We start from the raw sequence: 15,570 nt of genomic DNA on the forward strand, positions 1-15,570 counted from the left end.
TACTTCAGACACTGGTTCCATATCCAGAATTTAATTAGCATTTTATAAACCATTATGCACACAAGATGAAGACTGGGTTTTTCTGAAACAGAACAAAAATAGCGGATGTCACCACTAAAGGTGTAAATAACATTGAAATCTCAGGTCATATAAGCAATATTGATGAAACTGTTAATAGTACATTACTTAAAAGATTACTTGTAAAAGCACTCTTTAAAAATAAGTATACACATGAAGCATGATTTTAACCTTTTTGTACAAATAAGTATTTCTAAACGTCTATAATAGAAGTATAGGATAAGCTGCAGGCAAAGCACATTGTTGCCTGTATTGGCTTCCCCTGTTGAAATAAAAAATATGAAATTCAAATAACAAATGTTGTTACCTAAGAAGAAGAAAGCAAACAGATTGCATGCCCTGTGTAGAAAAATTACATAGCAGCAAGAGAAAGGGTTTCTGTTTATATGATGCATGGTGTCTGGATGGGTTCCTTTAATCCTTTATTGTTTCTTTTACTTTCTGTTGTGGTAGTTCATAGGGAAGAGTCAGAATCCCCCCACACATTTTTAAATGTTGTTGTTTACTGCTATGGATAGGAGTTATAGTAAATGCATTCGTTTTGTACTTTCTGTCTTATAATGCATCAACTAAATAATGTGCTGGAGAGGAATTCTAATAAGCTGTTAGGCTGCAACACTAAAATACCGCCTTACATCTGCTTTAACAATAGATGATGCACATTAGCATTACATTAAATCTACTGTTTCTCTTAAAATCCTAAAATGAAAAAGAAAACATACCTGTATTCTAGGTTGGGTTTTTTATGACATGGTTATGTAAATAATCACAGCAGTGACTGGGATCCCTGACCTGTAAGCCATTCTCATGTAAAGACAACCAACAAGAGAACCGAAAGCAAACAGATCAATCCACACAATCCATTAAATGTAAGCCAGCACAATATATACAAGCTGTGTCAGCGCAGCCTTTTATTTTCAATATATTGAGGGTTAAAAATCAATTGTGCTATTCATGCTGACACACCGTTACAAAAAATGTGAGCAGTTAAATATGTAATACATGCTTACTAAAGTGGCTGGTGACACTTTAAAATAAGTGCGTGTTTATGAGGAATTAAGAAGCACAGTATCTCCCCTAAATTAATCATTATAAAGCAAGTATAATTTATAAGTGAAACACAGGGTGTTTATAAAAATCAACTGGCTACTTCTTTTGCACTGCTCTGGTCTAACAGCACTTTTTAAAATGAAGGATGTCATCCATCAAGAGCTGTTGACTATCCCTGTGGATAATTTTTCTGCTGTTTATAATGTTAGTCCATAGCTGGAATTGATCTTTAAGATGAATGGTGGCCATATTTAGCAGTTAACTCAATATATTAAGGCCAAGACACAAGCTCTTCCTACAACATACTGGCAATACTAGAATATTGTTGCTCATTGCTTATGTGTTTTATGGTTGCAACATTAAGTGGCTACATGACTTAAAAAATGTCATGCTGTTTTGTTTCGCTTTAATAGTGAATCCGAAGGATGTCTTCCCAGTATTTTCTCCTTGGGTCTTTTCAATGTTTTTTTGCCAACAAAGAATGAGCTGCTCCCCAATATGTTCCAGTCTGACAGGAGTCTGCTGTGAGATCACTTTGGGATGAAACTGTTTTTAACATCTGGAGACCGCATTTGCCACTTGCTCCTGTTTTGAGTCAAAAGGGTTATGAGCAACATGAATAATATGAAAGCTCTTTGTACTCTTGGCACTTAAACTTTAGTGTGAAAGAAGAATACCATAAATACATTCAAAACTATTAAAAACAGCAGCTGTTAGGCATTGCCTGTTATAATGGAAACCTCAGGATCGACTAATGAGCAACCACCATCCATCTTTTTGACCCTTTAAGCGCTCTGTACTCTCTTGGGCCCATGTGCCTGCTACGTGAGCTGACTAGCAAAAGCCCCAGCTCCTGTCACAGTCACCCCCTGCTGAACACTAAACTCAATTTTGCTTTTAAAGCACCACATACTTTGAACTGTTTGCCTGCTAACTTAAGACTTTTACATTACCTGCAAAATACAGGGACTAGACAAACCAGCATACAACATCCCACATACAACATAAACAGATACATTTACAATTTTGGCCCAGAAACTTTTTTTTTTTTTTTTTTAAACATGTGAGCCTGACCTGTTATAACACAGTTCGGGGTTGATAACCCCTAGGAGGTTGAGGAGTAATAAAATTACTGATTATCCCAGCTGCATTCTGAGCTTCCCTGCTCTGACAGGAACTGGAATAGCAATGAAGCACTTTTTTACTGCACAGCTAGGACAGTGTCTAGCCTTTATTACACAAGGTGCCCATTAAAAGTGACAACGACACAATGGATGATGACAGGACCCTTGTTGTACAAGCTACCACTTAGGAAGGGCACCCTCTTTACCTTTTACTTTATAATTCAAGCTGCAGTATTCGCTGTAGTGGGCCAGTAGCACATTAGGTTATTTTCTTGAACCTTGTTTTAAACTGCATAGTTGTAGTGTGTCTGTGGTGATGAGGGGGAGGAGGGGTAAGATTGTTCTCAAACTTGTTTACTATTGTTATAATATAAATTGTTATCTTTTTTCAATTTATTGTGCCTAGTGGTACTTGTTTGATTAATTGCTTTAGTGTTTTTAAGCTTATACCAAACCTACAAAATTAATCCTGACAAGCCTCTTAATTACTCAATCCAGAAATGGTCTCAAATTGCTAAGCCACTCTTTTCATAGTCCATGGCTGTTAATATTTTTTAGGCCAAGGAACATAAAATGGTTGACATCCTAGTGCGAGTGCAGAGATTCTTGATTTGGTGAAAGCTTTTCTTTACTGTCACTGTGGTGTCAAATATAATTGCCACTGCTTCACCATGGGTCGCTTGAAACAAGGTATTATCTGAATAGTATCTCTGCCATACAGTTGAAGTGGTGACTGTCATTATTAAATGGAAAATAAAACATGACAGTTAAATGAACAAATGGTTTGTACATGGAAATGAATGCCCAAACAGTCGGCACTCTTTCAAAACTTTGTCTACAATGACAGGTGGTAGACCATTCCCAGACCAATTTGGTATGAGTCGTTATCCATGTTGTTCCTTTCTCTGCTGAGAGTGATCTTAATAAAATTGACTCAGCTGTCAAATTCAATATCACTTCTTTGTATTTACCATATACAAAGCAGTGATGTAAATAACTGTTGTTCCACTGCAATTAACATGCATTATCAAAATAGCTTTGTGTGGTGTTGCAAACCGGTGGTAGTGCAATTCCAAGTCCATAACCCCTGAAGGCATAATACTTTACTACCTGTATCTGTAATTGGCTCTACTGCACTGGTTTGCAAACAAGTTTATTCATTTATGTGGATCCCTTAGGCGATACTAATGTGTGGCCTGCCTTCCTTCTGACTCTCCTCTGGGTTGCCTTCTGTAAAGCCGACAGCAATTGTGTAGTCACTAACCTTGATTATATGAGAGAACTGTATATCTTGGATTGTTGTGAAATCATCTGCAATAAATAACCAAGGCAATATACAGAATCAATCATCATATCAATAGCTGTATACCATTTTGTACCCTCAGTCCCAGTGTTAAAGCTGTGTTGCGTAACGATGTTTTGAAGTATTGACTGACTCTTATGAACATTTACTGTAGTCATGTATCAGTCACAATTATTTAGACTTTTCCAGAACATTTGTTTTTGACCAAATGGCTACAACCTTTAGGCCAATTACCAAATTACTATAAATTATTTGTTTTAAAAAACCTGAAATGTTGTAGTCATTTGTTTAAATACTTTGCTTCGCTGAATAACTGTAATACACCCATCCTTATTGGAATCTGTGGCGACTGAAAAGATGTGCAGACTTCTATCAAATTGTCACTGCTTCTGAACAGTTTGAAATAGACTCCTGGTCAGTTGAAATTGCTCTATCACTGTAGTGCCGCTTCTTAAATAACCTCCAACCTGGTGCCCTTTATCTTATACAAAAAAATAGTTTGGACCATGGATGCATGTAGCTTATGAAACGGCCTGTCGGAAAGCGTTAATGACAGTTTTTCTAAATTTAAACTTCATGCAGATGTGACAACCATACATGACTTAAATACAGTTTATGACCATACAGGTCATAAACTTATAAACAGAATCTTTGAGATGTTTATTTTTTTTTAGAACGGGTCATGTATACAGATAAGATGTTTTGGGTCACTGTGGCCCGCGGCATTTATATATGTAGATTTGTGTGCAGGAATAAAACAAACTTCTTTAATTTGTTATTTTTTTATTATTTTATTTGTATTATTATTTCTGAAAATGGCTGCACCTATATATATATATACATCTACAAGGCAGAGCCTAATTTTCTCTGTCAATATTGCAACAGCACCTCACTGGTAAAGACACTCCAAAATTAGTGTCCAAATGGTGAACAAATATAAGCCTGTAGATTTACAGTTTTGTGTTGTTCGCTGGGCCTGTGGTGTACATAAGTTCAATTACATTTTTTTATAAACAGTAAAAACTCTAATCAGAAAATAATAAAACGATTTTCATAGAAGGATTAAGCAGTTAATGATAATGGATGAATGGATGGATTTTCATAAGGCCCTAACTGTTATTGCTCATTTTTGATGTAAAAGCTGAAAATCATGTTAGAAATCACGTTAAAAATGCCCATTTCCGTAATGCTAATAATACCGAATATGGAAAAAAATAAATAGTGCTTTGTTTAAATTTCCAGTGTTATTACAAATGTTATTCCTTTACAAGAGATTGCTGATGGCCATAGGAAAAAAAAGATACATTAAACACTGCAGCACTTGGTATTGTGTCTGTTATGCAGAATGTAACTGACCTTTTATGGGAATAAAAATATTTCCAATTTAGATTGTATGTTTTACTGGGAAAATAATTATATAGCAATTTGTTACAAGTTGTAACAGTTATTTAAAAAAAAAAATCCTAATTAAAAGGATTTTGTCTGTTTCTTTTTTACGTCAACTTTTTTTTTTTTTTCATTAATCTGAGTAAGAGCTTTATGGGGTGACTGGAGTCTTCACTTCAGTGTACAGGCTGCACAACTGATTAAAAGATGCCTTAGTGATAATTGCTTTTGTGCATTATTTGTTAGATCAAAACCGTATTGATGACTGATGTGCTTCCAATAAGTTCTTAAGTAATGAAAATGAAACCTTCACTTCAGAATAGGGGCTGCAAAACTCTTTACTAGTGACCAACACCCTCCTTGTAAACCCTTTATTGGAAACAAAGTCAAACTCTGGGATAGTGTCATCCATGCATGGTCCACTTTGTTTTGTTCCTTTATTACCAAGGTATTAATCATATACAAGCAGCTAATAGGACCTAATATGGCCAAGAACAGTCTTCACTTCAGTATGATGCATGCAAATCCTTTGTTAATGTCCATTAACCTGTTAGTAAGGCATGTTTGAGAGCGAGCATAGTAAGTACATAACAAACCCTTATTAGGAAGCAATACATGATGTATTACGTGCTAATTAGTCACAAATAAGCACATAAATGCCTAATATGTAGTGCTTTAAATAAATGGTTATCATTAATGGTATTATAAAACTGCCATTTCTTATCCATTATTGCATGAGGAATTGATCTGATGGGTTAACTACAGTCTCTGCCATTTTTTATAGCCAAGCAGAGCTCATTAGAATCTCTGCTATCGTGGTTATGAATGCAGAACTGAACTATATAAGGTCATTTTTGGCACATTTTAAAATGATTGACAGAGGTAACATAAACCCTATAAAATGCTAACTTTTTTTGGTAGCTATCACAATGTAACCATTCATATGCATTCCTTTTAAAATCAGATTTGAAAGTAATATTGATTTATAATGCATTTTATTGATGTGTTGCTGTGGATGCCACTATGCATGCATATATTTAATTAATTAGGAACAGTCGAGCAGGTGGCACTGGTATACACTCTTATGGTAATTAACCAGCAAGCAAGGTTGTTTGGGGGCTTTCCTGGATGTGACAGAAAGTAAATGACAGGGCAGTTAATTTGGTTTAAAACTGTTTTTCCTTTCCTGTCATCATTATCGTTATCTGGATTTTAGAAATGGGTGCCTGCTTGTTGCCGGTAGAAAATGGCACATTCCATTTAAAAAAAAAAAAAAAAAATGAAAAAAAAAAAAAAATAAAAATTCTATATATATAAAAATTAAACAGGCTGGCCCAGCGATAACTTTGATTTTTAAAGCACTTTCACGCACTTTTATTCAAAAAAAATAAATCAACAAACAAAAACAAACAAACACCTAGCTCTCATTGAGCACTAACTAAACGTGTACAGGTCCCTGACTAACACACAGGACAGCTAAGCTGTTTACCTGACATATAACACCAAAGCAAAACAAACACTTGTTTATAAAACCAAACGTAGGTTTCCAACAGACCTTAAAGACTTTCAGCCAGGCTCTTCTCTCCATAGCAGCAGCAGCAACAGCACTAAGCAAACTCTCTGCTTTCTTTAAATACCCTGCACCTGGCACTAATTTACAATGATATCCAGGTGCAGGGGATCATTAACAAAAAAAAAATAAACAAACAAATGAAACAAAAGCAATTCAATTAAACAAAGTGTGCATTTTCACATGTTTTTTTTAGGCATTGAGGAATCTGACCCTCCCCCTGCCACCTATATATATATATATATATATATATATATATATATATATATATATATATATATATATAATTTTAATTTTTTTTATGTAGTACAAGTAAACATTTATTTTAGCATTGCCAGCAAAATTCTTAATTGGTTCAGGAGATATTATCATACACTGTTTAGAATGATTTGGAACTTGGCCTTTTTTTAACAGTAGTTAATCATTACAAAGGCAGCAAGTTTATATTTAAATGCAGTTAACAGTTTAGATATGAGGTGTTTGTGCAGTTGCTGTAATTAATCTAGCTCTGTCAATTTCTGTGCTAACATTGCTTCATAGATTGCATTTAATATCAAACTATGATCTGAAATATTTGCATATTTATTGTGTTTTATGTAACAAAACATGTACTTTAAGGAGATGTCACTTCCTTATATTTATGTGAACTGAATAAAAAAGATTTGAGACCATTCTACTCCCATCATTCAAAGATTTATGATTGCAAATGGAAGCCTCAGTGGATTACTGGCAAAACTAGTATAGGTATGTTACATACAAAATACTACACTACTGTTTTTCAGGGTAAGGTCTTAGAAAGTTTCTCAGGTCAGAATTATAGATTGCCATTTTATTTGTATTTAGGATATTAGACCTGGTGAGATACTACAAAATGCAAACATGATACAGGTCATATATTATACAAACACATACAGTAAGCCAGTGTTCTGAAGTACCTTGCCATTAAACTAAAATGATGCATAACATCTGTCTATACTTTTCCATAGAGGCGATGTCAGTCCCACAAACAACAACAGCAAATATCTCTGATGAGCAGCTGCATTCACCATGTACTCCAGTGGATTGACCACATCATGAAAAGTTCCAGATTTATTCAAGATCTGACAATTAGGCTGAGATCTGAGCCTAGAGGTGTTGGCTTTGAGTCTTACTGTGCACAGAAAGGCACAATTACACTGATAATTAACCAATAATATCAGTAGGAATAAGCTCAATGGCCCCTGGGGTCACTACTGCTATTTAGCAAACATATTTCCATGGATACCATTCAGTACAACACAGCAGGTACCCAAATACAGGCAGTACTGGTACCTGAGTTAATTTGATGTATTTCTATGCCACTCATATACTGTAGCTTTTAACCCTTACAGCCTTACACAAACAACAGGATTTTAAAAAGCAATTCTCTAGTCAATTGGAATTCTGTGAGAGTTGATTATAATTATGTCCAAACATGATTACATTTTTTCCTCAGATGAATACAAGGCTTTCCTGAAGAGACTCCCGACTGATCGTTTTTTGAATACATCAATCATATTCCAGTTCTGGGTGGCAGACACCAGTCTCCAGCGACGTTATGGACAATTGGAAGCCGGCAGCAGGCTGCTTCTTGAGAAAGCACAAAAGATTGTCCGCAAACTTTTCATGTTGAGCAAACGCTGCCCAAAACAGCCAAAGATTAGCCTCCCCAGGGAAAGGTAAACAGTATCTGGCACCTTTGTTTTAAACAGGTTTCAGTTTGTATTTTGCTTGAGTACTGGTGTAGGTAACATTATGTTGTCTGGGGATGGGAGTCTAGACAGAGGAAACTATTTATTTGTAAACATTTTGCTGATAATTAATCCCTTGACCCCTACTCTTTGTTTTAAATGTCTTTCTTATGTGACTGACAGTAATAGTTACTTTTTATTGAATATGATGGAAACTATCATAAGGATTGTGTTTGTTGCATTTGTTGCATGTTAAGGGGCCATCAAGACGTGCTTCTCTCCTATGGTGTAAAGAAATTTTGTTTTAACACAAATCAATACACAGTATGTGCCTGTATTTTAAAGTCAAAAGCAGTATTGGCCTTGAATGTTGTTAGAGCAGAACCTGTATACTGTAGTTTACCAACTCAGATACATCAGGCCATTTTATAAAGAATAAAAAAGACAAGCAACAACTTAGAGCAAGTGACACTTAGCTCTCCAGCACAATGCATTAGTCACATGTTAATGATAGCCGTACAAGCTTCAGAATGGTGGTGACAAATGTAAAAGGGAGGTTGAATTTTTACTCAGATTGAAAACGGCTCAGCAAAGTGCTGTTGTGTTTGGCTCAGTGTAATAAAAAGCTTTGATTGGTTGGTTTTAGCCACTTTATTCTGCTTTTTAAAATAGGCATGATCCAACTTTCAACTCATCAGCATATGAAACCAGTAAGACTCTCCCATTAACCTTTTTCTTCTAGGAGCTGCAGCAGATTTCCTCTTCCTAAGTGGGTTTTTGCAATGCTTTGAGTCTTTAGTCTAACTAAGAATTGATTACAATTACCATAAGTTTCCAGTGCAGCACATTTAGTGAGTTTTTTTTTTTTTTTAACGTTTTTATTATGTACACAACTCTTTCATGACCAAGCCAACAGAATATAAATTTATATTTCAATCATACCTTAAGCTCTCATAAGAAAGCAAAAGCAGGAAAGGAAAATAACCTTCAAGTCACCTAGAGGTTCTTAATAGTTTTTTTATATCAATGGCTACAGCTGGCATGAAATGTAAGTTTAGGAGAAAAACAAAAACAACCAAACTGTTGAAAAGAGGACTCTAAATCCCTTAAGATATGAATCAGTCAATGTCAAACTTAATCTAGTATAACTTTAAAGGATAAGAAAACATCTTCTTAGGTTGTACTAAGCTTTTGGTTTTTGTTCTGTTTCCTACAGACCTTTGAGTTTTTGGCTGAACCGTGCCCAGTCCCTCTTATACTGCAATGAGCACAGCACTCCAGGAATCTTTTCTGAAGAGGTCCATGGCTGTACCTGCCCCTTTGATCAGACAGCCTGCCAGGGGACAGTCCCGTGCATGGTGGCGGATGCAGCAGCTTGCTCCTCCTGTGCCCCTGACAATCTCACCCGCTGCGCCAGCTGCAACCCAGGCTACCTGCTGCTTCATGGTGCCTGCAAGCCCAAAGTTGCTGACTCTCTGGATCACTACATCAACTTTGACTCAGCCATGCCAGACGCAGAGTTGAAGTATCTCCTGCAGCATCTGGACAGCAGGGTGGAAGTGCACGCCATTTACATCAGCAACGACATCCGCCTAGGCAGCTGGTTCAACCCGGCCTGGCGCAAGCGTATGCTTCTCACCCTAAAGAGCAACAAGAACAAGTCCAACCTCATCCACATGCTAATGGGTATCTCCTTCCAGATCTGTTCCACCAAAAACAGTTCCCTGGAGCCAGTGCCTGCAATCTATGTAAACCCCTTCGGGGGAAGTCACTCTGATAGTTGGTTCATGCCTGTAAGCCAACAAGATTTCCCAGACTGGGAAAGAACTAAATTGGACGACGGACTTCAATGCTACAACTGGACCTTAATGATGGGCACCAAGTGGAGGTCATTTTTTGAAACTGTCCACATCTACTTGAGGAGCCGGATCAGGTCAGACGATCCTAGTAGCAATGAAACTCTCTTTTATGAGCCTTTAGACCTCGGAAATGGTTCAGACGACATGGGCTACATGAAGATAAACAGCATCAAGGTGTTTGGTTACAGCATGCACTTTGACCCAGAAGGGATTAGAGATCTGATCATGCAACTGGACTATCCCTACACTCAGGGATCTCAGGACTCAGCTTTCCTCCTCCTGTTGGAAATGCAAGAGCGGGTTAACAGGCTGTCCCCACACAACCCCCAGCGCCTGGATCTCTTCTCCTGTTTGCTGCGGCATAGGCTCAAGCTCTCCACTAGTGAGGTGGTTAGAATTCGAGACTCTCTCCAGGCCTTTAGCTCCAAACTGCCAAACACATCTGATCAGAAACTAACCCAGCTATGCAGTTAGATTTGGACTCTGGGTGGTATGTCATGCCCCAAAAGAGAAGCTCTTATTGTACATGTTTAATGGCACATAACTATTTTCAGTTGTGTATACATTTAAATGAGGCAGAAGTTTGAGCATGCATGCTCTTTTTCAAGGTTAATCATAGGTGGAAGGAAATTAGTTAAGATGACCTTGCTGTTCATCAACAAAAATCTTTATTTCAGAAGAGCAGATGGGAGATTGGTTTGACGTTGTTTATGAAGCACAGCATTCAGAAGAAGAAGCAGGATAAACCTGTCAGTCTAAAAGTACACAACTTTTTTTCTTGTTTTACTTCTTTTGAATGATAGACAAAAAGAAAACAGATTTTTTTACAGAACATTTTGATTGTATTGAATGTTGTGTTTCAGTAGTCTTTATGTTGCAGGTGAACAAAGAATGAAGAGCAGGTTTGGTTATTACTGTACATAATCACCCTGTATTACCCATTGTTGCGTCTCTGCCTTTCAGTACTATTCCACACTGTGCTTTGAATGCGGGTCCAAGGAATGTAAATTGTAATGTTTAGCTTTGTTATTAAATATACTTGGGCACCAAATTTCCAATAAATAGAACACCTTATCAAGGGTTACCCCTGCATTCACTTGAGCACAATTAAGTCAGTGAGATATACTAACTAGATTATCAAATTTAAAAAGTGGTTAAGTCACTCTTTAGTTTGTGATTTCATTGAAATTATGAATCCCCTGTTCACTTGTGACTGACCTAAAAGAAAACTTTTTTGTGATTCAGGACAGAAGTAATCTTCTTTAAATTGAAGACAGTGTCTTACAGTGGTTACAAAGGCCAAGATAACATTCAGTGTCTTTGTTGTTAATTTATATACTTTATTTATCTACTAATTGTGTATTGTTTCCAAATAATAAAGTGAAATGTGGAAATTGTAAAAGTAAAAATACCAAAACTATTGTGAAGATTTGTGTCTGTATTTTTCCTTATGTGGAGGTGTTCATATTTGGCAACCAAGCACACTTATACAATAACTGAACGAAAGCTATTGCACATTTGGCAGTGCAATTTAAGCTGAAGATAAGTTTTGAGCTGTCTGAAGCACTGAACAACTGATTTGCCAAAGTACTCCCTCCTTTTAAAGCAACCATTTCCCCCTTGCTTCTCATTTGCATATCTGAATCCTGTATCAACAGTTTTATTATGAAATATCTTCTTAAAGTTTCTCTTCACAAGATTTTGGACTTTTGTTTTGTACATAATCTTTTCTCTGAGGTTTGACGTGTTACTATAGCAACACACACTTGGCGCTTGCTCAGTTGAACACCTCAGCTGGAACTGTGATGAAAGTGGATGTGATCAGCACTTCTGTCTATATGCCTAGCATTTTTACGTAGACACAAAAACTATTGTATAATTTCAGCTTGCCAAAGGATTTGCAGTCAGCATGTCAATCACATGCTAAACTTGTGGAATTGTTGTTGTTCAGCCTGGGATTAGTTAACCTAAACCATGCCTTTTTTCAATTCTTATAAAATCTTTACTGAAAAGCCATTGTGTTGGGGGCAATGGATGAAAAGCAAGGTAACAATATTCAGCAACTTAATTACAGAGCAGCCTTTTACATACTTCCCTCACATCAGAGTATCATAAACTCTGTCAAGCCGTTCTTTTTGTTTTGCATAGTCACAACATGCAGTATTTTAAACCGTGCTGTAATGGTAAGGCCAAAAAGAAATATTGCTTTTTCAGCACATGACTAAAAAATGTGTACATCACTGTTAAAATGGCAAATATTCGATGGCGATGGTAATGTGTCATTGCCACTTCTTGTCAAACAGTTTAGGTACTGACTAAAACCCAAGGTTCTCTGTGAAGTGCTTTGGTTTTCTCACTGTAGGACTATACTGATGGGGCAGCTCCTGAATGTATTCCTAAAATGGGCATCAGCTGGAGTTTGTAAATACAAGTTGTTTATCTTTGTGTCATTTATAAATCATTGCCTGCCCTTCAACTAATCCTTGCTACTCTGAGGAATAGCTAATCAATCAAGGAGTGTCTTTAATGCTGACTTAACTCTTAATGACTGTCCAGCGAGAAAAAAAAGAAAACATTTTGTAAAGATTATTCTCTTTCAATGATTTATAAGGCCTCAACATAACAGCATTGGGATTCTGTGTTGAAACTTGTCAAAAGCAGCAACTCCTTAGCTTTTCTGTCATTTGGGTTTCTTTATTTAATGGCATATTTTTCTATCCCCCCATTATATCATTCCACCATCACCAGTAAGATGGTAGGAGTGAGTGCATGTTCACCTGTAGTAGCCTCTGCCTGTCCCAACCTGCTCCCGGATCATTGAATGAGCCGGCATGGCTTACTTCAAGCTTCCTCAATAAAATATTCTGTTGACATAGATCATTCTCAAAACTAACCATAGAAGTGGTCTTTAAGAAAATTGATTAGGTGAGGGTTATAATTTGGGTTTGACAAGGAGTTAGAGATTATATTTACTGTAGTCTTTCAAACATGAATTTGCTAATTCTTGGGTTAGAATATGAAAGTGTCATGATAGGTAAGGATAAGAATTCAGGACAGGGTTCAATTAAGTGCTGTTAGGTGTTTGGGTTAACATTGCATTTTGGGATGGAGGTGTTTAAATAAGTCTTTCCAATCCAAAAAGTTTTTATATGTACATTTTTCATCCCCTCATGCATTCTAAGAAATCAGCATGAGAAAGATCCAGAAGTTTAAAAGTTAATGTAATCCCAGGGTTGCCAATGCACACAAACAATGTACTGAAGAGGTTACTTTAGTGCATGGAGTCTAGTGCCATATTCTTTCACAATCCCCGAAAGTTGTACTATACCAGAATGAAATCCAGCTGCTGGTATACTTTGTTCCATGTTGATGGGATTTTGATGTATATACATAACAATCTTACTTTATATATATATATATATATATATATATATATATATATATATATATATATATATATATATATATATATATATATATATATAAAATCATATTGTCTGTTACAGCGAACATATGCTTTGCTTCTGGGAATATTGTATCAGGAATCAAGTTCTAGTCATGTTCTTACAAAATGAAATAAGCAAAAATAAAAAAAAAATACACAAATCTTAAGTGTCAGTGTGCTTTTGTTTTCTGTATGAAGAATTTATCAAGGCAATTATTGAATTTATTAAGTCATTGAATACCTTTAAGTCAAGTTGATTGACTATAATATGGTATGGTATATATATATATATTTATAATATATATATATATATATATATATATATATATATATATATATATATATATATGTTGTTGAAGTTGACACCCTGGGATCCTTCAAGAAGCTGCTTGATTAGATTCTGGGATCAATAAACTACTAACAACCAAAGGAGCAAGATGGGCCGAATGGCCTCCTCTCGTTTGTAAACTTTCTTATGTTCTTATGATTGTTTCAGCCAATCAGGTTACGAGTAGAGTGTTCAGTATCCAGTGGTATGTTCCCTCTAAAAACAAATATGGCTTTAGATCTTTAAACTCAGTTTAAAGGGCAACATAAATTTCAATTATGTTAAGCGATCCAAAAAAATAACCAAAAAACACATTTTCAAAATGTCACATATGCTTTTCTCCAGTTGTTTACAACTTGCAGAGAGCGAAGGCTCCTTTTCACAAAGTCTTCATTTTCAAAGACAGGCTCTTGGATTGAATTATATCAAAAGTAACTAACTTATGGAAGTAAGCTTGAATATTATTATTCTAGCATAAACCTTTAAAAATTAAAAGGTCAATGTAAAGAAAAAAAAGAAGGAAATTGACATGCATGCACTCCATGCTCTGGTAAAGATCTCTGAATCGATAGGCCGACTGGAGCCTGACAGAATGACAGGCGCTGGAATAGCTGAAGGACATCTGGGGCCACGATGAATCTGACAGCCCTCTGTAATGAATTATAATTATTTCTCAAAGGCAGTTTGAATCCTTAAAGGAAACATGTTTTTCTAGTGAGCAATCTCTGCCTCCAGATGGAAGTTGGCATTTACTGTAATACACTTTAAACCACCAACAGTCACCAGTGTCAACTACTAAGGAGAACTACTGAACAGCAAAAGGAAATTAAATTATAAAATATATGTACATTTAAGAAATGTCTCTGTATATAAACTTAATCAGCCGATCACATAAGCTAAGCTAATTGTTTCTGTTTCAGCGTCAGTCTGAGTTTTTGTTTTCTCATAGAGCTGTATATACAATTTGCAATGTCAGTCTAAAATAAGACAGTTTTGTTTTTTTGGCAGCAATTTGTAAATCAGTTATCATATTATAGGCACTGTAGGCCATTTTTCAAAAGTAGGTAGAAATGAAGATTGAATCTCACGTACTCTCAGAATGTGACCTCTGGTATAAAACATATGAAGCAACATGCATTCTGTTCACTGCGCTGAAAAATTCACATTCAAAAGACACAGAACAAACTCTCCTACCCCCCTACCCCCCCGTCCCCCCCCGGGGGGGGGGGGGGGGGGTGTTAGGGGGTTAACAATGGGTCAATTTGTTATTTTTGTACAGATATGATGTGGAGTTATAATACACATCTTTTGAAAATACTGGATCACCAACGATAAAAAGAATAAAGTCCATTAACAAAAATTACTTTAACAACAAGGATTTCTTGAGACAGTTCAGAAAATGGGCAACACTGATTCATTCAAAGCAATTGTTTTGATGTAACTAAGGTTGCAGGGTTTCTTCTACGTTTATCATTTTTTATTTTGTGTATTAGAATCCAAAGAGATTGCATTGCATTAACAGTGATTTAGCTTACTTGAAGAAATTGTTTTCAGCTGGTACATTTGGCATGATTTAGGGTTTGGCTTTGTGTACGCCCAAAGTCTGTTTTCTGAATCGAGCTGATACTTTCTTTTAAAACACTGACCTGGTGGCAATTCAGAACAAATTATATCCAAAGCAGGAATATATATCCAGCTATGTAGCAATACATTGATTT

The 15,570-nt window shown here is 36.0% G+C and overlaps 1 protein-coding gene across 1 annotated transcript in view; it reads left to right on the forward strand.

The window, feature by feature from the left end:
- The window catches only part of brinp2 (bone morphogenetic protein/retinoic acid inducible neural-specific 2), a 48,920-nt gene extending 35,459 nt beyond the window's left edge, over positions 1–13,461 (forward strand). The window contains exons 7-8 of the mRNA XM_041269655.1: positions 7,986–8,208; positions 9,437–13,461. Of these exons, the coding sequence (XP_041125589.1) occupies positions 7,986–8,208; positions 9,437–10,553 (1,340 nt within the window). The 3' untranslated portion in view covers positions 10,554–13,461. The remainder of the gene's footprint in view (positions 1–7,985; positions 8,209–9,436) is intronic.
- Positions 13,462–15,570: the final 2,109 nt, after the last annotated feature.

This window comes from Polyodon spathula, chromosome 14, assembly GCF_017654505.1.
Source record: "Polyodon spathula isolate WHYD16114869_AA chromosome 14, ASM1765450v1, whole genome shotgun sequence".
NCBI lineage: Eukaryota > Metazoa > Chordata > Actinopteri > Acipenseriformes > Polyodontidae > Polyodon > Polyodon spathula.